Raw genomic sequence first — 24,189 nt, 5'->3', positions numbered from 1 at the left:
TTCAGATATTCTTTCTAAGGTTGTCTCCAAACACTCTGTATTCATTTTCTAAGCTATCTTGTCTTCACATAGACCGATTCTGGGTCTAGCCAGAGATTGTAGCTCCTCTGGTGTCAGTCCAGTGTCATTGTGTGGTAAGAGCTTTCTCCTGCCTCGGAATTCACTTATTCAGTTCTGTTTTGGAGCAGTCTTTTACCCTAGTCAGACTCAGGAGTGAGTGATGGGGGAGTCCATCCTCCCAAAGCACAGAGAAGAAAGCCTGCAGGGACCCTGTCCTCTGCTTCCTTTACAACTGCCACTGGTGCGGGAAGTCCCAGGGGCCTAAAATTAGATCAGGACCTCCCTGCTACCTTCGAATAAATGCGAAAGCGTGTCCCCAAATCTTCAAGGAGTTGGCCTTCATGCTGTACTGCAGGACTGTGTAAAATCAAAGGTGTCTGTAAAGGAAAGCATAATTTAGGGACACATCAGCTTAATTCAAGAAAATATCAGAATGGGAACAGTGTCTGTAATTAGAACAAAAGTGTTGAAAGCTGTTTTACATAAATCAGTGAAAATGTAAAAATGGGCAAAGGACTTGGACAGGTTGCCAATATGTATAAGCATCTCCAATATTTGCAAATTGAAATAATGCACAGTTATTTTACATCTAATAAAATAGCAATGTTTTCTTTAAAATGATGACAACCAATGTGTGTAAGCCTGTGGTAAAACTGAAACAATTTAAATTGATATAATCCTTTTGAAAACTATTTGGCAATACGTATGAGAAAGCAGATTATATATTGAGGAGTCATAAGAAATAAGACTGGATAAGGAATTTTGACTAGATAAAGTAGAAGTAAGCCCTGATGGTTTCTGAGGTGGTAGTTACACCAGATATTTTTTATAGATTAGTCTTAAAGTGACTGATCTATTTAAGAGGGAGAAAACAAGAACTATCAGCTAGGAAGATTTGATAAGTCTTGAATACCCATAAGTAATAGAATTTTAAAGCTAAATAATCCAGTTCATGCCCTCAATTTGACAAAGAGATTGAGAACACAAATAACTACAAGAAATTTAGGCCAGGATTAAGTAGAAGTTATTGGCTAAGAAGAAGTAAAGAAACTAAAAGGAATTTGATGGACTCTTCTGAATTCCAATTCTTTGTTTCTTACTATTGAAGGATTTGGGAAATCCTTGGGAGTATTTACAAATGAATAATTTTTGTAATCTTATATAGGTTTTCACATTCTGTGATTGACTATGTAAAGATTAAATGAGCTTTTAAAAATATTTACAGCTATCTCCTATTCATAAATATTTTTGGCTAGCTAGTAAAAATAATTAGATAATCTTCATATCTTTAATAGAGTAAGAGCTAAACTAGAGAAACAGTCTTTCAGTGGTCAGGTTTTTTTACATGAAAAAAAATAACAGCCAGGATTGGTCCTCCAAGAGCTTATGGTCTAATAGTTGCTCAAATTAATTAAATCAAATTATTTATTATCTGCTTCAAAAATAAATAATTGCAAAAATCGTATAATCCTATAGTGGAGATAAATATAACCACAAAGGAGGGACCAAGATTTACAAGGGCATTCACAAAAACACTTGGGCTTGGATTTTAACTGTTAATAGGAATTTCACAGATCAGGGGTAAGAGTTGAGAAAAGGTATTCTATAAAAAATCATGAAACAGCATGACTTTCAGGGAACTGAGATAATTAGTTCTGTCTATCTGAAATGTAGAATGTGAAGAATACTTGGAGATAAAGTGATCGACTCAGTGAAACTTCTTTCTTTTGAGGAAGCTAACATAGCAGAGTGATAGTGCCATGTGCTATTCTAAGTACCTTTACATGTATATAAGTTTTATCTTATTTTGTCTTATTTATTCCCATTTTACAGATGATGAAACTGAGTCATGGAAAAGGTAAATAACTTGCACAAAGTCATATTACTTATCAGTGTTGGGGTGAAGATTTGAATCCTGGCAGTTTAAGTTCATAGCTCAGTCTCCTAAAAAGTAGATGGTCCTTCCTGTTACAAATTAGGGAGTTTTGAAGGGTTTAAAAATTCTCTGTATTGTGGAGATGGTTGAAGAGCTAGAGAGTAGCAAGCCTGGATGTAGCCTATTATAAGAATTGAGACAAGAGATGATTAGAGCCCCAACTTAGACCAAAAGTGTTTAGAAGGTGAAAGAACAGGACTTAGCTTGGCTTGAGTGCTCGAGTCAGTAAGGACTTTCTGGCTTGGGAAACTGGGAAGATAAAAGCATCATTAATTCAATTAGTAGAGAGGGAAGATTCTGTTTGAAACAAGTTTAGTTGTGGCGCCATGGAATATTCAGATAGAAAGATAATAACAAGCAGGTCAAAAGATCCAGAGGTAAAGCTTTAGAATTCATCAGCATGGAGGCTCTCATTGAAATCCCTCTTACAGACACTATGAAGTAGTGAAATAAGAGTACCATGGGTGAAACTCTGGTGCACTGCTACTCAAACTGTAGCACCCAACTGGCTGCCTGTCCTCCAGTTGTCTTTTACTTATCCATAAGGGATTTGCTTCCACATGTATATCAACTGCATCCCTAACTACACTGTTTACCTGAATTTTTTTTTCTTAACAAAACTTTCTGATGAAAGAGGCATTATGTTACTTAACATCATTGTGCAAACATCTTATCTTGTCACACATTAGCACTTTGAGTATCACTGATATAGAGAAAACCAACATTTAAGCTTTGGGCCAGGGAAGAGATCTCCAAGGAGACTGAGAAAAAGCAGTGTGAATGGGAGGATGAGAAGCAGAAGAACGGAAAGTCAAGAGAGTCCAAAATGTACGTGGTGTAAAGGAGGTTAGTAGTGTCAGATACCACAGAGAGGTCAAGTGAGATTGAGGATTAAAAATTATTGCTGAATTTGGCTAGTATACACTTATCAGTAACACCATAGAAGTTTTACCTCCTGCTTGCTCTTGTACCTTCTATCTCATTTTTGACCCACCAATCTATCTCCTAAATTCTTCTCGAATCTGTTTTATATTCCTTCCAAATACTTCAAAGATCATATTGACCTTAAGTCCTCTTTGACTCAGACTCCATTTTACCTTCTCCCTTGGCCTACCTGACCTTAATTATCACTCTTTTCCTGGCATACTCATTCCAGTACGCTGACCTTGGCTTTCTTCCACAACTTTCCTCTGCCCATGCATTCTCCACACTGCCAGGGGGTCTTATCTCCACCCCTTTCTTTAGTTGTATTACACACAGTATCAATTTCTGAGCTTCAGCCTTAAGCTTTACAGCAACTAATAATCTACAGGACTTCTCTACTTGGATGCCTGCCGTCACTTCAAGTTCAATATGTCCACAACTGAGCCTTTTCCTTTCGTCCCATTCTTCCTAAATCCCTGATATTAAGGTCCACCAGCCACCAAGCCTCTGGCATGGTCATCAGCCCTGACTTCCTCCCACTCCCTTATCCAACTAGTTACTCATTTTGCCTCCCAGCAACATCTGTCACTTTCTGTGACCACACTACCTGAGACCAGGCCACCAACATCCCTCACCTGAATGACTGAATTGTCTTCCTGGCTAGTCTCCCTGACTCTCAGTATTCACTTGTCTCCAAGGCCCTGGCCACACTGGAACTAGAGTCATCTCGTTGAAGTCTTTGTCGTTACTCTAACCTCGTCTCTTGGTGCTTCCTCTGTAGATTCAGGACATACCGAACTTTTTTCTTTTTTTTCCCAATTCTTAAACGTGCTGTGCTCTCTCTCCCTCTGCACCTTCACACATGCTGATCCTTCTGCATGGAAATCATTTCTGTTCCCCCTCTCCTAATTCGTTTGTCCTCCATATTCAGGAAGCATCTTTAACCCTGCAAATCTGAGGTATGGGGTCTTTCTCTGTGGTCTCCTAGCATTCTACATTTCCTGTGTCATTACCTTTTCCACATTTTTTGTAACCTCTCTTTTTTGTCCATGAGTCAATGACTTCCTCTGAACGTTAAGCTCCACAAAGGCAGAAACCATGTCTATGGGGTGCATTATTATATTTCAAATACCTAGTACAGAGCCTAGCATAGTGGGAACATCCAATCAATGTTTGTGACATGAAATGAATGTTCTTCAGAGTGCTTTCACATCCATTATCTCAGTGGGGGTAGAGTCGAACAGTTTAGAGAGGATTTTAATGAAACCTGAGATGCCGATGGATTAGAAGATTAAATTATTTGTTGTTCCCAGTTGTTTTGCACTAATAGGAGGAAGGAGAAGTTAGAGTCAGAAAAGCTGGTTAGGAGAGTAAAAGCATTAATTTCACCTCATGGAACAAAGAGGAAGAGATTATTAACTAGCTTGCATCATTTTAATTAATCTCATCTTCCTTCTAATAAATTGATGCCTATAAAGTTTATATATATAAACTTAATCTAAAGGTGTCACATTGGCCACCTTTTAGTTTGTTCCCCTCCTCCCCTGCCAATGGAAAAACTTTAGGTAACATGGTTTTAAAATCTTTCTGTATACTTTGCTCATTGAATTTGTTTTCTTTTGGGGGTGGGCCATAACAGAACTATTTTCTAATTCCAAAAATATTGAGATGAAATATATTTTATAAGATTCAACTGGGTTTTTAAAGTAGGGATAAAGAAGTGTAAGCAACAAGAAATAAAGAAATGGGAAATTAGTAGAAGGGAAGCTAGACTAAGAAAGCTTAGGTAAGATATAGTACTTTGAGGACAAAATTAACTCTAAACTGCCTGGAAGCAAAGGCAAAAAGAAAAATGTGATAAGATTATAGCTTGCCAGGAGTGATTGTTTTAGAACATAAATACTAAGAGAAATTTATTGCATGGGTTTTTTTAAAAGAATACTAAAAACCAATATAGACAAAATATTTAATAGCAAATTAGCAACAAAAAGAGGAAAAACAGTCATTACATGTAAGTTTTTAATATTGACCCCCTTAATAGAAGTTAAAACATATTTTAGCTTACGTTTCTGTGAATGCTTTATTTTGAGTAAGAAAGCATAGTTCAGATGCCATTGCCTAGTAGGAAAAAAAAGACTGGCGAGAAACTCATAGGTATAGGTTGGTACCTCCATTTAATATTTAACTTTTGCCAAAATATTTAACTGTGCCATACCTTGGTTTCCTAGTGAGTTGGAAGTAAAAATGCCATCCTTACTGGGTTATTATAACAAATCAGACAATTTACAGAATATAATTCAAGTATCATAGTTCTTGAACATGGTGGTTGTTTATTTCCATTCAACTGGAAGGAAAAGATATATTTATAGCTTTCTGGTGATCTTAAGCATTTGAGAGGCATTTTTGACATGTCTTTTAGCTTCTTCTTGAAAATGAACTTCCAAAAGCTGGAGACAAGCTCACAATTCAAGGTAGACTTTGCAGACAAATACCTGAAGTTCAAGTTGAATCCAATTCCAGTTGTGTGAGTTGTATAGTAAATGCTCCATTCTGAAACTATTAAAGAGGTAGACGTGTGTTCTCTCTCAGATGGTAGTATCTGGAATCTGTATGGAGTTGCAGATTGCAGAATATTTACAGAAAAGGAAGGCCAAGATTTTTTGTTTGTTTGTTTTCAAAAAAAAAAAAAAAAAAAAAAAGACCCAGAAATTTGAATCCTCTTAACTATTTAAAAATGTACTCATCTGAAGTCCCTGATTCTCCATAAAATATGGATGCGGGGTTCTTGTTTGAAATATCTTGAGGACAGGATGCCACAATCATCTGCCTCTGCAGTAAAAGAATTTTAATGTCAATTTAGAGAATGCTTAATTTCTGCCAGCCAGCACATGTCCCAGCAATTCTATAAGATGACTGAGCTTGAAAATGTATCACTGACAACTAAAACTGACCCATTGAGTGGAGATTTGTTTTTTCTGATTGTAATCGACTCGTAGTCTTACAAGTCATCATAGTGGTTTCTGGATATGAGGATCACATGCCCAGTGTATCTGAGGCTCTTTGCCATCTTGTTTGCTATGGTGGAGGATAAGCAAAAATTTCATCTAAAAGTGGTAGGAAACTATTTAGGTTTTAAGTTTCAACGAAGGGTATAGGGCTCTTTCATGCAATTGCAAACTAGAATTTACTCTGTCAAAACCCATTCCTATCTTCTCTGACTCATAAGGCTTTTGAGAAGCACTTAAGCTGGGAGGTAATACTGAGACCACATGGTTTAATGCATGGAGGTCTCTGTTGGTACAGTTGAAGGCAGATAGTACATTAATAAATGCTACCTCATTTTTTATTCCATATTTTTCTGTTTGTTGAAATGTAATGTCAACAGCATCACTGTGAGGCTAATCATGCTAAAAGGCTTTTATTCTTCATATTAGACTGAGAAATTTCATCCTATTTCTGGTAGAGAAACCTGGCAAAGAACTTTGAGAGGAGAGCTAGCACTTCTGGAATCTGGGAGCCATAGAGATGGTCTGATATGTAGAACTTAATCTCCTTGATAGGCTGAGTCTGCTGGAAAAACACGTACCTAGGAAGTGATTGTAAGAGGCTTTGGGTTCATTCTGGAAACAAGAATCTCCACCACCTCCGTAACCACTGGCCAGCCGTTCCACCGAGCCATTTGGAGGTTGTTCTTTAATTATTTTATGGTTTCTATGTAATTATTTCAGTGATTTCTCTGAGTTGCCCACATTTTAATACGATGGCTGATTTTGTATTCTGGATTCCAAGAAACTTAGTCATGGGAAAAGCTCATGATGTGTGGGTGGCATTGCCAATATATCTGCTTTCCTTATCTTGCCACTCTCTGTTCTCACATAAAATGAGAGTGAAATGGAGAATTTTTTTCTTTTTTTAATTCAAAGAAATATCTACCTGCTGACTCAGTTTTCCCTTCCCCAGTGCTGGTTTTTCTTTTCATCTCTTTCCATGAATCTTTTTGTACGTAGGAGAACCGCTGCTGAGGCAAATGTGTGAATCTCTCAATGAGGCCAGGCACCATTTGTGGAATGAAAGAGAGAAGTGGATGTGGGGATTGGGGGGAACATCATCTTATCCCTGAGAACCACTAGGCAAATTCTAGGCAACTTAGTACAACCTGTTGTCTCCTACCCCTGATGAAATTTTTGTTGTTCCTGATAACGTGTTCTTTCAAAACAAATGTTGGCGTCAGAGAGCTCATAAGTTCTTTACCAATGCAAGTAAAAGATCATATAGAATTTAAGCAGAATGAAATGTGCTGTACTCTTCAAACTTCCATTGGAATTAAAAAGGTCAATCTTGGCACCCTGGTGGTCGAGCTGAAAGATGAAAGTCCTTCCTGTATTTCTGCAGAGTACAGTACAATCCACAGTCCATCAACACCCATTAAAGATTCAGATTCTGATCGATTGCGTCGTGGTTCAGATGGGAAATCACGTGGACGGGGCCGAAGAAACAATAATCCTTCACCTCCCCCAGATTCTGATCTTGAGGTATGTCACTGCCGACGCCCAAGTAAATAACAAGGTGTCTTAGTAGCTAAGTTGTGGTTCAATATCCCTGCTATGTAAACTGCAGTGACCAGATATCCAAATTCTTTTCTTACTGTTTTCTCTTCCATATTAACTATATGGCAAGGCATTTTTCTGTTTCTCTTTAATAAATTCTATAATTCTGCTTGAAAAAAATTCTCTTGTACTGCACTATATAATTGCCATTTCAAGCAAGTTAGTGTAGTACTAAAAATGTTTGATAAAATCCACTTTGAAATTAGAGACTTATTTGTATATATTGAGAAAGAAAATCCTGAAATATTCTAAATGGCACTTCATAAGACATAGTTTGGTGGAGTTCAAAAGCAGAAGGGATTAAGTAAGACCTTAAAGGGTAGAAGATTTCATAGCCTTGAATCCACTGCAATTAAGTTTCTACTTTTTGCCAAAGTGAAATCTGATGGTGGAAAACATGATGATTTTGGCTGAAAAGATTATTTTTTCCAGCAGAATCTATGTGAGTATGTACTAGTGTGAGAAGGAACAGGAGGAGGGAAAAAGCAGGCTTGGGAAGTTCTTTGTGGTGTCTCAAAGATCTGTTTAAAATGTCTTCTTTCAAGTCCAATTCTAAACAGACCATGAGTATGTCTGAGATGATGTATGATGGGTCTGCTTAATTTATCAAATATCTCTATTGTAACAACTGATAAAAACCTGGCAGGGCAACACATACCCTCACCCAACTGATGACAACCCCACAGGTAACTGAAGTGGATAGATGATGTCAAGTTTTAGTTTTTAATGTGAACTTTTCGAAGACTTAGCTTGATAAGAGTAAAACATAGAATTAGTTATTCTAACACTTCTTAATGAACACAGGTCAGAGAGGAACAAAGATAAACTGAATGATTTTTAATCATTTGTGCCTCACCATCTCAGAAATTAAGGACAGGTTAGAGCACTATATATATATACTTACACTTTATATATACTTATACTATATCTATATACTTATATATATATATATATATATATATACTTATATATATATGCTTATACTATATATATATATACTTTATGTATATATACTTCAGACCCAGGACTGAGATTTTACTACAGAAGTGGAAAGGACATTTATTATTATCTCTCCTATATTTATACTGATGTTGCTAATATAATTTATCACTTCTACCAAGCTACATTGGGGGAAAAAAGCTGAAAGATCATCTTTGAAACAGTTATATTAAAAAAATAATAATAATTTAGATTTTTCCATTTGTCTTCCATGTTAATACTATCTCTTCATGTTGACGTTAACTGAAATAACAGGTTGCTCGATCAAGACAAAGACACATTGATTTGGTTCTTTCTTTGTAGAGGGTGTTCATCTGGGACTTGGATGAGACGATCATTGTTTTCCATTCCTTGCTTACTGGGTCCTATGCCAACAGATATGGGAGGGTGAGTACCAAGAGGCATCAGTTATTATTTCTTTAGAGTAAATATGCCTAGATATGATTTTTTGTCCAAGTGGGATTTAACTTTAAATAATACACTTAAAATATGAAAAGGAAAATAACCTCATTTATTGATATAATCAAATATATAAAGTAAGGCAAAACATGTAAATGAACAAAAAAGATTATTTTTAGGTCCTTGAAAATAAGATAAATTACAATTATATTTATTTGTATTTCAGACCTCAATGAGTAAAAGTGATGGAATGCTCTTGTAGGCTAAAATGTGTAGGTGATATAGAAAGATGTTTTGTGGGGTTTTTTTGGGTTTTTTTTTTAAGTTTTAGGGCCAGGGATTGAACCCAGGACCTCTTATGTGGGAAGCTGGCACTCAACCACTAAGCTGTACCAGTTCCCTCAAATTGGGTTTTTTCATTTATTTGCATGTTTTTGTGTTGTTAGGAGGTACTGGAGATCAAACCCAGGGCCTGGTATATGGGAAGCAGGCACTCAACCACTTGTGCTACGTCTGCTCCCTGTTGTATTTTTTTTAATTGCCCTGTCCTTTCATTTCCTGTATCCCCTCAAAAGCACATTCAATGAAGCAAATATTTCACTTGCTGTTGTCTTCAGTGATTAGCAGTGTTGATATTTTATTTTCAAAGCACCTGATATAAATGCTTTATAAGTCACTTTGCTATCAGTTTCAGATTTATTCAGGTGGAATGCGGTGTTGGGCTCTGAATAGCAACAGGTCTAGTGAGTCAATGTTAGATGCTGTTGCAGTACTTTTCTGGGTGTTGAAGGTGAATAATGATACTACAGACTACCTTCCATAAGTAAAATTTCAGTTTTGTTGTGAGGCATTTGTGTTTCCTAAAACCTTGGAATTTCTTTATTCTTTTTGTATATTTCGTGGTGATTTTAGAGACTTTTCCCATGCAAAGATCATATTATTTACAGTGGCTGTAGGAAATTTCTGATATTATCTTGCAAATACGATATCTCTAATTTGTTTAATCTTTAAAGAAATAATATTGCAAGTCATAGGTCTGGGAGGGTGTTGGTTTAGAGTCTTAGCAGCTGGAATTTGTGTGTATTTGTGACTGTTTCTCACGATTAAGTGTTAAACTCAAGACCCATAAAATGTATGTGCTCTCATGACTCATTTGATCAGGTATTCGTTCTTTCAATAAATATTTGTTTCAATCATTATATATTGAGTACCAGCCATGTTGGTGCAGTCTGGAAGTGAAAGTGAGGGAATTATCATTTGAACTTCACCAATCATCTGTTCTTCTCTCAACCCTAAAAACACACCTGATCAATAAAGGCTGGAAAATGCATACGTGGGCATTCCTAAGAGAAATAACATTACATAATTTGAATTTCTGTTCAGAGATAAGGTATCTGTAAAACATGTTCTATTTTAGTGGAAAGTCAGAGACAATTGACAGAAATAGAGGCACAAATTATAGAAAACAAGGCCACAGAGTCTGTTACTCAAGTAAAGTCTCTACTATGTGACTGGCACATAGTAAGGATTCAATAAATATTAGCTGTGTTTTTTTTTTAATCAGTGTTTCTACTAGTACTATCACTACACCTATTTCTATAACTATTTTAAAAACCAACTAAAGATTAATATCTGAAATACAGGCATGGCATTAGGAAGAATCTTGCAGAAGGTCTCCTTAAATCCAAGCCATTATAATGCCCCTATGACTAACTCCTGAGGTAGAAACCTCACTCTTGGAACTCACTCAGAAGTAGTAAAAACAGCCAGCACTTAGAATACCAGCATTTGAACACCATCCAGAAAGTCGTAAGTCCTTAAAACTCCCACTGGAGACCAGACGCTCATGAGGTATGGGTGAATCCAAACTGAAGCCAAGTTTGACCAGCGCTTTGTTAGCCATTGAAAGGGCCAGTCTAGAGTTAGATGGTACACAGCCACGACCCGCTGACCTTTTGCCAATCTTTGGCCATAAATTATTGGGTTACACACTGGAATTCACACCTAACCTAGAAACCCCTGACTTTTTACATTTCTTCTTTTACGTTTTCAGACTCTGTACAAAATAGTCTTTGAACAATACATTACAACTATCATGAGTTTTCTTTATAAATGTTCATTTTTAATTTTTTTGAAATTAAATTTTAAAAACTTCTCAACTTAAAAAATGCTTTGTTTTTTTTTTTTAAATGTCAACCATTTGTACTTGGGTTTTCATCAAATAGTTTTTGTTCAGTTTTGTCATACCAGGCATAATATAAAATTTTATCTCATATAATTTCCAGTAGCCAATTTCCAAAAGCCAAATTTATATCCTGTAAAGTGTGAGTGATTTGAAATATTTAAATGTAAGCTCTTCATTTATTAATTGAGAGAGAGCAATGATTTTTCCATCTGGTCCCAAGGATTATTTCATTTGCAAACCTCAGAAAAATGTGTTTATAGTTAGGTGGTTGGATAATTGTGTTTTAGGCCAAAAAAAAAAAAAAAGATTTTGAAAAATGGAACCATAATTAGGACTCTGCATATAGACAAAGATTGGACTGGGGAATAAGTGAGTGTGTGTGTGTGTTTGTGTCTGTGTCTGTGTAGCAAACACAAGTTTTGACTCAAGTAATCTATAGCTGACAATATATTTTAGTGTCTTGCTTTAGAAAAATAATTCTAACTTCTTCCACGTTAGAGTAGGAAGTGAATTTGCTGCCTGCCTGCCACGTGCCAGTCTCTGTTATGGTAAGAGCTTTGCACATCTGGTTACATGATTTAAGCAGTATAAGAACCCACTGCAATAGGTACTAGTAAGCCCATTTTGCAGGTGACAGAAATTGAGATCAGAAAAGTTGTGTAGTCTACACCACGTCACATGGTGGCAATATTCAAACTGAGGTCTGCCTAGCTTCAAAGCGCGTGCTCTTCCATGCTCCTTCATTGCTGCATCGAAATCAGTGCTACAAATTTAACCCGGGCATCTGCTTGTTCCAGGCCCTGTTCTCCACAGTGGGGTCAGGGCTGCCAAGATCCCTGCTCTCACAGAACTTCTAGAATGGCAGGGAAGACGCATAACTAATCAACACATAACAACAATGTGATGTGATGCCATGGGAGAGGTCTTGAAGGAATTGGAGGAGAGAGTACTTCCTGAGAGTGACTTTGAACCTGAGGGCTGAATGACCAGGAGAGGCCAGCCATGTGATGATCTGGAGAGTGTTCTTAGCAGAAGAAACAGAAAGCACAGAGGCAGAAAATAGTTTGATGTTTGAGGGACAGTGAGGCAGGATTTAGTAATGGAGATGGAGAATCAGAAGAAATGGGGTTTCTGTTGTGGATGATGACTGTGGTTAAGAACACAAATAGAAGAATGACCTTTCATGAACTGTAACAAATGCACACCCCTATCACAAGGTGTTATTAATGGGGTGGTATATTGGAAAAAGAACAACAAATTATCGCCTGTAATTAACAGTAATATTAATTTTTTCAACAATTGTAACAAAGGTACTACTCCAATGCTAAGAATCAGTTTAATAGGGGGGTAGAAGGGGTAAGGGAATTTCTGTTTTTGGAGTAAAGAAAATGTTCTAAAATAGATGGTGGTGATGAATGCACAACTCTGTGGTTGTACTGAGAGTTATTGATTGTACACTTTGGATGGATTGTACTGTATGTGAATAAAACTTGTAAAAAGAGAAACGGGGTTAGGGAAGGAGGACAGATTACAAAGAGCCTCCTAGTCATTGTCAAGAGAGTTAATCTCATTTCCTAAGTGCCACAGGAAGTCATTGTGGACTTCAAGGGAGGAAGTAACGAGATCTGATTTAGATTTTTAGATTCCATTAACTGCAGGTAGACTATTAACTGGAGGGGGACCGGAGTGGAAGCCGGTGTGGACAGGAGGTTTCAGCAATGATCTGATGAGCTAGCAGTGGAGGAGGAGAGAGATGACTGGACACTGGATCATACGGAAGGTATAGCCAGTGGGACTTGGAAATGATTTGGATGGAAGGGCAAGTAATAGGAGTGAAGGATAACTCCCAGGTTTTTGTCCTGAGCAACTGGGAGAATGGGGAAAACGAATTTGGACGGAAAATTGAAAATTTGGTTTTGGACAAGTTTGAGATGTCTATTAGACATCTACTTGACCCAGACAGAAGGCATTTGAAGGTGAGCCTGGGGCACTACGCAAGTGGTCAGGGCTGGAGCTATCAGATTTATTGTCCTTGGTGTACAGCTCGTTAGATATACTTAGCTTTACGTTTTCCTAAACTTTTATTGACCACCTCCTTTATGCTTGTGATACATTTTAATTAAGCACCTTAGGAAAAAAACAAAACAAAAACCATGTTCTTCATCTTAATTCATTCCTATGTGGAACCCATTGTAAATAGGACCTTTTGAAGATGTCAGTTTTGATTATGGTGTGGCCACCTAAATCAGGATAGGTCTATTATTATAGAGGCCTTACAGAGAAAGCCACAGGGGGAAAGCCACAGCGAGGAATAGAAGTTGGACATCAGAGGAACCCAGAAGTGAAAGAAGACATCACTATGTGACAGAAAAGCTAAGGACTGGGAGTCACTGGCAAGCAGCCTCATAATGCCAGTCTTCAGCCGCCTCGATTTTGGACTTCTCCTAGCCTCAAAACCGTGCACCAGGAAATCCCTGTGTTTAGGCCAACCCATCTTGTGGTGTTTGTGATCACATCCAGGAAACTAATATAATGTTGGACACAGTAGCCAGCCTGTTGTCGTGGTTTCCAAAGGCATCTTTTCCTGGCGAGGGTGGCTTTTGAGGATACACGGTTGAGGATGTCTCAGGGGCCTGAAGCAGCAAGAGAGCTGACTTGATGTTCTCTTCTTCAGAAAGGTCGGGCAGAATGTGCCTCCAAATCTGATGATAATGCCTCATAAAAATGTACAGTTCAAGAAGGATCCCTCCAAACAATAATGATTACCAAGCTCATCAGAGCATCTTACATCCCTTTCATTCCCCCAGGACCTGAGGAGAGAGGTCTAAAAGAGATTTAGTGGGCAGCCTTCTTTCTTTGGAGCACAAATTTAATGGTGTTCCTGGCAATTGTCAAGGAGAGCATGTGGCTGCGCCTAACTCTACATGCATATAAAAGAAATGAATGCCTGACAATGTGATAGCTGTTCTGTCTCTATGGGAACTAGATACTTGAGAAGTAGCTTAGTCACAGTAGCTTAGGCAACTCAATGAGTAGGCCATTCTGAAAGGGGATACAGGATCTGGTTGATATAATGCAAAATTAGGGCATGTTACAGCAATATGTACCAAAAAAGTTTGACGCTGTCCCACCTTCCAGGTAATCCTAGCTGTGGGAAGTAGTACTGTCAGGTGTTATAAGGAAGTGTTGTTTTATAACAAAAGTGGTGGGAACAAAAAGAGGGTGCTGGGTACAATACAGCCTTGCCTAGAAAGGAGAAAAGGAAGCATCTTAGGGGGTAAATGAAATTCATGGGTGTTACTGTAAATTAGGATGTTGTTAATAATATCTGGCCGAGTTTTTATTTAATGAATTTTTTAAAGTTACCTTCAAACTAAATCCAAATTTCCCAATTTTACTGAACAAATTTAGACTTAAATTTCTTAGATTTAGATTTATTTTCTTCATTGAATGATCACTTTAAAACAGATAATATAATCCAATCATGAATCTCAAAATACATATCTGAAACTTACATTCCAAATAAGTATTGTGCTGATGCTCCAAGCATGGTTTTCTTTAGTGGGAGAACTCCCCAAATTAGCTATGCCAGATGTCTTGATTGTTTTAATTCTCTCTATTGTCACTTAACACCTTGTCTCATAGGAATTTGTGCTAGAACGGATCATAAAAGTCCTATGCCACACTTTTCACATGGAGCTTTCTTCTCTTGTGGATGCTGATGGTCAGGTGATTGTCTTCATCAGATTTTAGGGGATAAAGTCACTTAAACAGAAGGGCTTCTCTTGTGGAATCTTTAGATCAGGAGTCAGCAAACTTTTTCTGTTAAGGATCGGAGAGCACATAGTTTAGACTCTCTGGACAATATGTCTATGGCAGCAACCGCTGTGCCACCACAGTGCAAAAGCAGCCATAGATAATATGTAAACAAATAAGCATGGCTGTGTTCCAAGAAAACTTTACTGATAGTTTCCCAAATTTGAATGTCATGTTATTTCCCCATGTCATGGAATTCTTTTTCTGTATTTTAAAGCTCTAGACCAGGAGTCTAAAATAGGGGTTGGCAGACTACAGCCTCTGGATCAAATCTGCCTCATGACCTGCTTTTGAAAGGCCTTTTAGCTAAGATGGTTTTCATATTTTTAAAGGATAATTTTGAAAGAAAAAAAAAAAGAATATATATCAGAGACTGTGTGTGGTCTGAAAAACTAAAATGTTGATTATCTCTTTATAGAAAAAGTTCTCTAGATCATGCATGCTCTGAATTTTGTGTTGATAAATTTTACTCCTGCCTTCAGAGCACCAGGACAATTAAATGACAGCAATACTGTGGCAGAACAAATTATAAATTCAGTAAAGGCACCATGTGTATGCACTTTGGAAACCAGTAGAGTACAGACCAGCCTATGAATTCATTCATTTGGTGAAACTGCTCTGAAAATAGATAAAAAATATAATGGCTCAAAAACAATGGGTATTTACTTCTTTCTCATTTAACAGCCGAGAGTGGATATTCCAGGTTGCTTGGTTTGGGGATTTGGTTTGCAAGCTCTGGCAGTGCAGATGGTAGTTGTGCCATCTTCTCCTGGTAGCTTACTAGGCTTTGTTATTGTCATCAGCATTCTAGCCCACTGAGACAAAATGGGGAAGCATCGGTGGACAGCTTTCTGGGTCATGCTTAGAAGCAGCACATCCGACTCTGATGCACAAGGCGCTGGTTAGAACTCAGTGACATGGGCACAGTGCAGGGGAGCCTGGGAAACATTGACTAGCTTGTGTACACAGGAAGAAAGTGATACTGGATTTTGATGGACAGATAGCTGTCTCAGCCACAGTTCTCAATTCTTTGGCAAAGGAGTGAAACCAAAACCTAGTTTCAAGTACTCATAGACTGGGGGATAAGTATACTCAAGATGATGAGTGGCCAGTTGAACCATGAAGGGTGTTTCCTTGATTTTATTTTTTTCCTTATGTATCACTGCCACGTTTGATTAAATTGATGAAATAATTTATGGTTCCAAACGTAACTTTTGTATGCTGTAGAATGACATAGAATCTAAACTCTCTAAATAAATTTTTAAAAAATATATATTTTTTGACTATCAGAGGAATTTCCAGTCATAGAATTTCCAGCTGAAAAAGCCATCTTCAACCCTTTTCTTGGCCCTTACCCTCACAGTTGCTCCCTTTGCCTCTAGGCTGACAGTAACGTGTGACTGAAGAGTAGGTGCTTGTTATGTTATGGAATAAAATCTTGGTTTTTCTTATTCCTAAATGTATAAGGGGATGCAGTGAATGAAAACGAATCATCTCTGCTTCCCAGTCACCGCTCTGACCTGCCCCTGCCAGCTTCAGAGCTCCCTTACTCTTTGACTTTGGGGAAAGCACCTTATAATCTGAGTTTCTCTTGTTGTATATTATCTTCCCATCCGTAAAGTACCAGCAATGACAGGGATGTTGGGAGAACAATGTGGAACACCTAGAAAAGTACTCAGGGGCACTCCATAAATCATGCTGTTAATACTTCCTGTCTTAGTTTGCCAGGGCTGCTGTAACCAAGTACAACAAGACTGGCTAGCATAACTGAGAATTTATTTTCTTGCCATTCTGAAGTCCAAAATCAAGATGTCCCCAGGGTCACGCATCCTCTGAAGGCTGATGGGTTCTGGGCTGGCTTGCTGGGGTCAGCCTCTGCCTCTGTCCCTGGGCTGTCTCTCCTGACTGCTGTAGTCCTCTCTGTGTCCAGTTCCACTCCCTCCAGGGACACTGGGCATACTTGATTAGAGCCCACCCTGATCCAGTTTGGCCTCTTCCTAACTAAGAACATCTTCAAAGATCCAATCCGCAAATATGTTCACATTCATGGGACCAGGGGTTACGACCACTGTGGGGAACACAGTTAAATCCTTAACGCTTACTTTGGGAGTTTGGAAGAGGGAGTGGGAAATGGCTGTGTATTTTGTGGTCTGGGGTAGTAGAGGAGTGATGGAAGCAAGGCATAGCTTTTTTTTTTAATGGGAAATAGCTGGATCTCTATAAAGTATATTTGGAGACTCAGTCTTGCAGAAGAAGAATAGCAGAAAATGTTTTGTAATGGTAATAAAAATACTGCACCTTTGCTCACTGTTTTACACTACTGACTCACATTTATGATCCCATTAGTTCCTTCTTGTTACCAGTGAGGAAACTGTGGCTTAGAAAAATTAAATGATTCACCCCAGGAAACACATCTATTAATTGGCAAAACCAGGAATATTAAAAAAAAACACACACACAAAAAACACCAGGAATATAATCTAATCCTCTGATTAGTCCAAAGCCCTTAAAGGAGGGTTGCAGAGAGCATTGAGCCAGGATTTTGTGCTGAGGGCACTAAGATGCAATGAACAATATTAAAACAGTGGAGTGAGGTGAGGGAAGTGCACAATTCAGAAGATTAACCTGATGGTAAAGAAGCTTATTATGGTCCTGCTGTTAGGATATAATAAAGGCCTAAGAAATTGGCTGTAACACTAGAAAGGAAAGAGAGGTAGGAGAGTGGTTACAAATGAAATCTCGATAGGTCTTTTGAGTGGATTTAGCTGGTTAGCCTTTTCCTTGGCACCACGTGGGGCCCTGTGTGGCAGGCCCATTGGCCCAGTCCCCTCTGGCTTTCTCTTCTTCCTCTCTCTTTGTACTTTTTCTTGGCAGTTGTCCCATGTTTGGGATTCATCGAGTTTTCTCTGCAATCAAAATTAATCTTTGGAATGGTGAAGTTCTTTTTCGTACTCTCCAGTTTGGTATTATTTTCATGATTTTGAAAGGAAGTCTCTTAAGTAAGAAGAAAATTAAAGCAGCCAAGTGTCACATATCTAATCAGTAGAAACGACCTGATTAGCCCCACCGCAAGCTTAGATTTTTATTATTTAATTTTTTTAACCATCCAGGGGGTAGTTCAACCATAATTTATTTATCATGTGCATACACTCTCCTGTGATAATCTGGATTATTTCTTAATTGGCATTAGAATTACACCCAACCTCCAAAACTTGACATTTCATGCCAACTGTTCAATGATGGGGACTTATAAACTTTTGAAGTTAATATTTCATTGATGGTATTGATAGTTTTAAACAGGTGGAAAGATACCAATGAAACCCTGGGGTCTGTAGGTTGTACATGTCATTTGCCATGCTGCTTTTAGTAATATTTTTAAATAGAAATAATGTTTTAGCATATTTTTTTCTTTTCTGAGATAAGGGAGCTAATTGTGAAGCTTATCCTTAATCCTTTCCTTGTGAACAGTTAGCGTGAGGTCTTGAAAATAAACCGCTCATGCACTCAGAGTGCCCATTCCTGTTTGTCAGCTTCTTTTCCCCCAAAACAAAAGATTTTTAAATGACATTCGGGCCCAGTTTGTGGCTGTAATATTAGCATTCTAACTAAGGAATTGTTTAAGGGTTCCAAGCCTGGTGTTTTTTTCTTTCATTTGATTGATACCGCCCAGAGATTTGGACTTGATTTTGAACATACTTTACAAGATTTTCACATTGAGCTACAAATCCTAGTAAACCTGCTCACATTGTTAGCATCACACCCCATGGGGCCACTCCATCTCTCAGTAATTACTTGCCAGTGAAATCTTAGGTGGCCAAGTGGGATCAGTGAAGATAGAATTTAGGTACCTTAACTGTTATTTCACATAATCAAATGTAAGAACCACACTCCTAGTAACTAGTCATACTTTTTGAAATTATTGAATCATCTTGTAGATCTTTTTGTCTTAATTATCTCAATAGCAATTTTTAAAACCTGGTACATTCTACTTTCTGATCCAAAATAGAAGAGCAATTGCTATAGGTTTGTATAGATTTTCATCTTACAGATGCAGTGACATACATCTTCAAATGGTAGAGATGCAAAAGACATTTATCATAAATTGAAAATATACTTATAAATTAAAAATGAATAATAATTAGAAAGCACAGTTCACTCTTTTTTTTTTTATTTTCAGTAAGATAAACCCCCTACACCATATATAGTGGATTCCACTTAGAAAATGAGAATGTTGCAGTTATGCAAAATTGGAACAGTGACTTAGGATTAAAATATTTCTTAAGTCTATTAACTTTAAGAACTTATTACCTGCAAAAATTTATATTGTCTTATATTTTTGCTTTATTTTGCAATTAAATTTTCTGCATTTCAGTTTAGAAAAGGTGGTAAAAGAAAAGGAATAAAAGGGGGAAATGTGCAATGGTATGTAAATGAGAACCAGAGGTATATTAAAAATAGGAACAGTTTTTCTTTCAGTACTTTACTAGTGTATCTAAGCAATAAAGAGAAACTGCTTTTTCGTTAACATTTGGGTACTGTTTTTAGTTGCTCTTAGGCGAAACTGAGATGACTTCTTACTGAAGTTAGAGATATTCATGGTTAACTTTAACATTTCTTTAGAAAGGACAAAGATATTTTGGTTTTTATAATGAGGAAAATATTCTGGGTCACAATCTAAAATCCCAGAAAGAGATAAATAAGTTTTCCTTAGGATTCCATTCATTTTAAGGCTCAGAAAATCATGGACACTCTTAAGCCAGAAGTAGAATTTTTGAGAAAATAAATGAAAATAGGTTAAGAAATTGTTTTTAATGCAGCCTCAGTTCTTTCGGGGTGTTTATGTCTACTACTAAAAAGTAGATTAAATTGCCATTTGAGGCTAAGTAGAAATGAATCTTGCATTTTTTTTTCTCGACTCTTTGTGATTTGTTCAGCATATAACCTGACCCTTCTCTAGCAGGCCAGTCTGTGGGACTTTTATGAGACCAATGTGGTGTTTTTATATATTTCATGAGAAAAATGTGCTTAAAAGGTGATGGGCAGGTAGGAAGCTTCAGGAATGGGGGCTGGCAGAATGACTCCTCCCCACTGATGAAAGACAAGGGGAGGGGAGCGGGTGAAGCTCAGGGGTGCGAGTGCCTGCTTCCCATGTATGAGGTCCCAGGTTCAATTCCCAGCACTGCCTTTAAAAAAAAAAAAAAAAAAAAAAAAAGACAAGGGGGAGATGGAGTTAAGAAAGATAGAAAGTTGTCTATAAATGAGTTGAGTCATGGTAGCCTCCATAATTGCAGAGCAATGCTAACTGTGGCTGGCTGTATCTGAGATTAAGGGTGAGGATTGGAGAACAATAGGTGGGGTTGGCTTGCCCTGCAGGGAGAGAGGGACGGTCCATTAGTACCAAGAGAACAGAGGATGGGATAAGACCTTGACTTGGTAGGCTTTGGACAGGCAGGGTGTAAAAGGTATCTTGTTGTCAAGGGGAAAAAGTTGCTATTTACACAAGAATGTATGTCTGTTTATGCAACACTATCAATGAACTATAATGTCTGGCTGCTTTCTGCTCTATTTCCAACCCTCTTTCCTGGCTTTGCTCTGGCTGAGGTCACTAACAACTCTGTGACATGGTTGCCTTCAGCTGTGCAGTGGGAAAAATTAGATTATGCCTCTGTCCTTGCTTCCTCGATGTCTGTAAGCCAGCCACCTTTGTGGAAATTGCTAGACTATGAAAAAGTATAATTCCTGATGAAGTTGAGCGACCTGGGGATGAGTCCATACCACCCTTCCAAACAGTTTTAAAACATTGTTAAGATCAAATATCATAAACAAATACTGAAATTGGCAAGCAGACATAACTATACATCAACATGAATGGGCAGCAAAATCATTTGGGCAGCATGAACTTCAACCTGATCACCAGAATAAACCAAAAGTCATATAAGAAAGTACCTACTGCGCGCTCTTCCTCAGGGACTTGGAGGAATTGAGGGTGGTTTCCTTATGGGTAATCCATGTGAATTCCATGTGGTCTCCGTGTTAGTACTACCCATAACTTGAGAGCCGATCAGATAATTTGTCAGAATGGAAATAGTAGATGGTACTCTGTTATCTTCACCTTTAGCAAATGGTAGAGTAATGGTCACTAAAATCATCCATGAAATAATTCCAAAAACGTACCACCAAATGGTAGCCCTTTTCAAGCTGTACAAACAAAACCTCCCATATTAAATGGGCCTCAGTACCCAGGATACAGGCCCAGCTCACACCCCTTTCCTGCTTGAGTTGCCACTTGTTTGCTGGCCTGACTAACAAATCATTCAGCAAGTCAGTCTTGAAGAACTGCTTGGATACATACATGGTGGTGTAGTGGGTGCCTACACCATAATTCCTGCCTTTAAGGAGCTTATAAATTAATAAAGGAGGCTGTTGTCAAGAGATGGGTGAATCTTCAACATCATCGTTCCCTGGAGTAAAACCACTCTGATCTAATGCTCCTCTAAATCTCAGGAGAGTGAGCTGCAGAAACAGATCTCCTTGTATTATTCATGATGGGCATTCCCTGGGAGCTTCAATCATTTAACCAATAAGAAATCAACAGTAATAAAATATCAAATCATTTCACTAGCAGTAGTTGCAAATCAGAAAAAAATCATGTTTCTTTTCCCCTTTTCCTCATTCATATGCTGGAGCCATATTACCAAAAAATAAATGTCAGAGGCCCTAAATGAGATGCTTCTAGAGTTACCGTTATTCTTAAATTACATTGGGATTACTCCTTTGCAGCTGATCAACATTGCAATGCGACCCTGCTATTCCTAAATGTGTGAGATGTAGGTACTGTGGCTTCAATTATATTTGTAAACATTCCTCTGTGTTCCTAGGAAAAATCATCCCATATAATAAAAATGAGTAGCGTCAATACAGGCAGAGCAGCGCCTGACACGTTTCTCTGCAGAAACAAATAAAAATCACCAAATGAGAACAAGTAACACTATTTATTCAGAGCTTGCTAAAGCAGTGGAGTCAGCCACCATCACTTGGGTTTGGCAGAGACTCAAGGGCAGGAGTGGGAAAGCTTTAAAGTGGAAAAAAGGGAAAACTTCAGGTACATCCTTATCGGAGGCTGTTGTCTTGGGGAAACAGGCACACGAACTGGAGGTGGGGCAGCCTATTTGATTCATTAGGGGAGCATATTTGGCTTTCTCCAGTTGGTGCTAAGTTAGAAGCAGGGAAAATTAGGAAAGTTTTTTATTGATCGAGTCTTGATCACATTGGGACGACTGCTACAGAAATTGTGGTTTGCTTCCTAGACTGGTTACTATACATGATGGTTGGCTTCCTGGGCAGGTTGCTACAGGTCAGGGGTCAGAGTTCTATTTTGTGTATGTTCTGACTATTGTCCATTTGTATACTCAGCCTGTCACCTGTACTACCTTTTCAACAATGCAGTGAATTCCACTTTATCAGCCATAGAGTCTAGTCAGTGAACTAAGCAATTAATCTCTAGGTGTGCTAGTTCTTTACAGGTAGCTATAAAGCATCAACCCTTGATGCTTTAAAGGGTAAATCCAGCTATCCTGCTTGAAGCTTGGACCTAGCCTTCTGTATTTTCCCAATAGGCAGTTTTCTGCAGTCCAAATTTTTTTAAAAAATTTTTTGGTCTTTATTTTTTTAATATTACATTAAAAAAATATGAGGTCCCCTTCACCCCACTCCTCCCCCCATAGCAACAATCTCATCCATCATCTTGAGACATTCATTGCATTTGCTGAATACATCTCTGAGCACCACTGCCCATCTGCTGTCCAAATTAACTGAGCTTCCACATAGTTAGATATGTGACTATCTACCTGAAGAGATAGGTCAGGGAAATAATCTATAAATCAATATTTCTGTAGAGAGCAATAGAATAGTGAAGGATCTGCAGATATAGAAGGTGCAAGATGCCATTGATTACTTTTTCTCTCTCTGACGTATGGGGTCATAAACATGGTAGTATGAATTGGATGGCTTTGTCATAAGTTATATATACAAGGAAGTTTTGTTACTTATTGTAAGAGAATTGCTAGACTCAAATGCAGAAGCAAATGGCACAGTCCTGCGAAAACAACAGTATTTTCATCTGGTAGTTGAACCTTGGTAAAGTCAAATTTCTGAATCGCTACAGACTGTGCTTACTAAAGAGGATGAAGGCAAAATGATTGTTTTAGGCCTGGGTCCATGAAAAAGCAGCAGATTTCATTGTTTATTTTTTCTACGTAATGTTATTTTCTATTTAGTAGAAGTAATTCATCCTTAAGTCCAGAAAATAGCCATGAGTAGCCTAGCATTACACCAAATTCCTTCACTTTCCTTTCATGACTTTAAGTAAATATTTGCAATTTAATATCGTATCAAAATAATTTAGGAATACAGTTAAATTTCCTGCAATTTTGTGGGTGGAGGTCCTGGTAAGAGAAGTTGCTGTTTGTTTTGTTTGGGTGAGGAAGAGCTGAGAAAAAAGTCTCCGCTCATAGTATTTCCTGAGCTTAAGAGCAGCAGTAAATCCACATTACTACTTCACTGAACAAGAAAAATGATAAAGCATTTTGTTATATTTTCTCTTTTTTGAGCCTCTGCACTGTACTGTTTGAGTTTCACTTAGAACTACATTGCATATCACATAAGAATATGTTTTGCAAACTGTTGTAACATACACCACTACTGAGTTTAAAAAATAATTGTATTCCGGTCTTATACTGGTATTATCTACTTCATATAATAGAAAAAATATAAGGCTTTGGATGTAGCCATTCTTAAGAGTCAGCTGCTCTTTAAACCAGGTAAATAGCATTGACTGATGACCTTTTTTCGTGCTATATTATTTAGATAGAATGATTTTAGGATTCATATGTCACAGTGATTTTAGGACTCTAGTTCATTGTTTCCCCTAGGTTAGCTAAGTAGTACTTATTTTACTGACCTACTGAACACTGAAAACTAACAACAACATTTTTTATAATTTGGGAATTATTGGAAAAAAGCTGTAGTGCTTTTCATTCTTTTATTCCGTCACAACTTTGGGAAAGTCCACGTGTACTGAGGATGTACAGGTAAGCCTCTGTCCCCTAGGGGCTTAGACTAGAGCATACACAGCTGTGGGACCCAGTGGGTTGCTGAACCCAGATGGAAGGAGACAGAGACGCTTCCAGGAGGAGGAAACACTGAAGGAATGAAGGTGGCAGGGCGTGGAAGGGTGCTGGCCGAGGTGTGGGATGTGAGAGGGC

The 24,189-nt window shown here is 37.9% G+C and overlaps 1 protein-coding gene across 12 annotated transcripts in view; it reads left to right on the top strand.

Moving 5' to 3' along the window:
* Window positions 1–24,189, top strand: part of EYA1 (EYA transcriptional coactivator and phosphatase 1) — a 333,818-nt gene that overhangs the window by 254,894 nt on the left and 54,735 nt on the right. For all 12 annotated transcript variants that reach the window (XM_058275642.1, XM_071207853.1, XM_058275643.2 and 9 more), the window contains 2 exons: window positions 7,313–7,452; window positions 8,830–8,913. In XM_058275642.1, coding sequence (XP_058131625.1) covers window positions 7,313–7,452; window positions 8,830–8,913 — 224 coding nt within the window. The remainder of the gene's footprint in view (window positions 1–7,312; window positions 7,453–8,829; window positions 8,914–24,189) is intronic.

The sequence above is a fragment of the Dasypus novemcinctus genome, chromosome 14 (assembly GCF_030445035.2).
Source record: "Dasypus novemcinctus isolate mDasNov1 chromosome 14, mDasNov1.1.hap2, whole genome shotgun sequence".
In the NCBI taxonomy this organism is placed as follows: Eukaryota; Metazoa; Chordata; class Mammalia; order Cingulata; family Dasypodidae; genus Dasypus; species Dasypus novemcinctus.
Note: the sequence above shows the minus strand (reverse complement) of the source record. Positions and strands in the feature narration are given on the sequence as shown.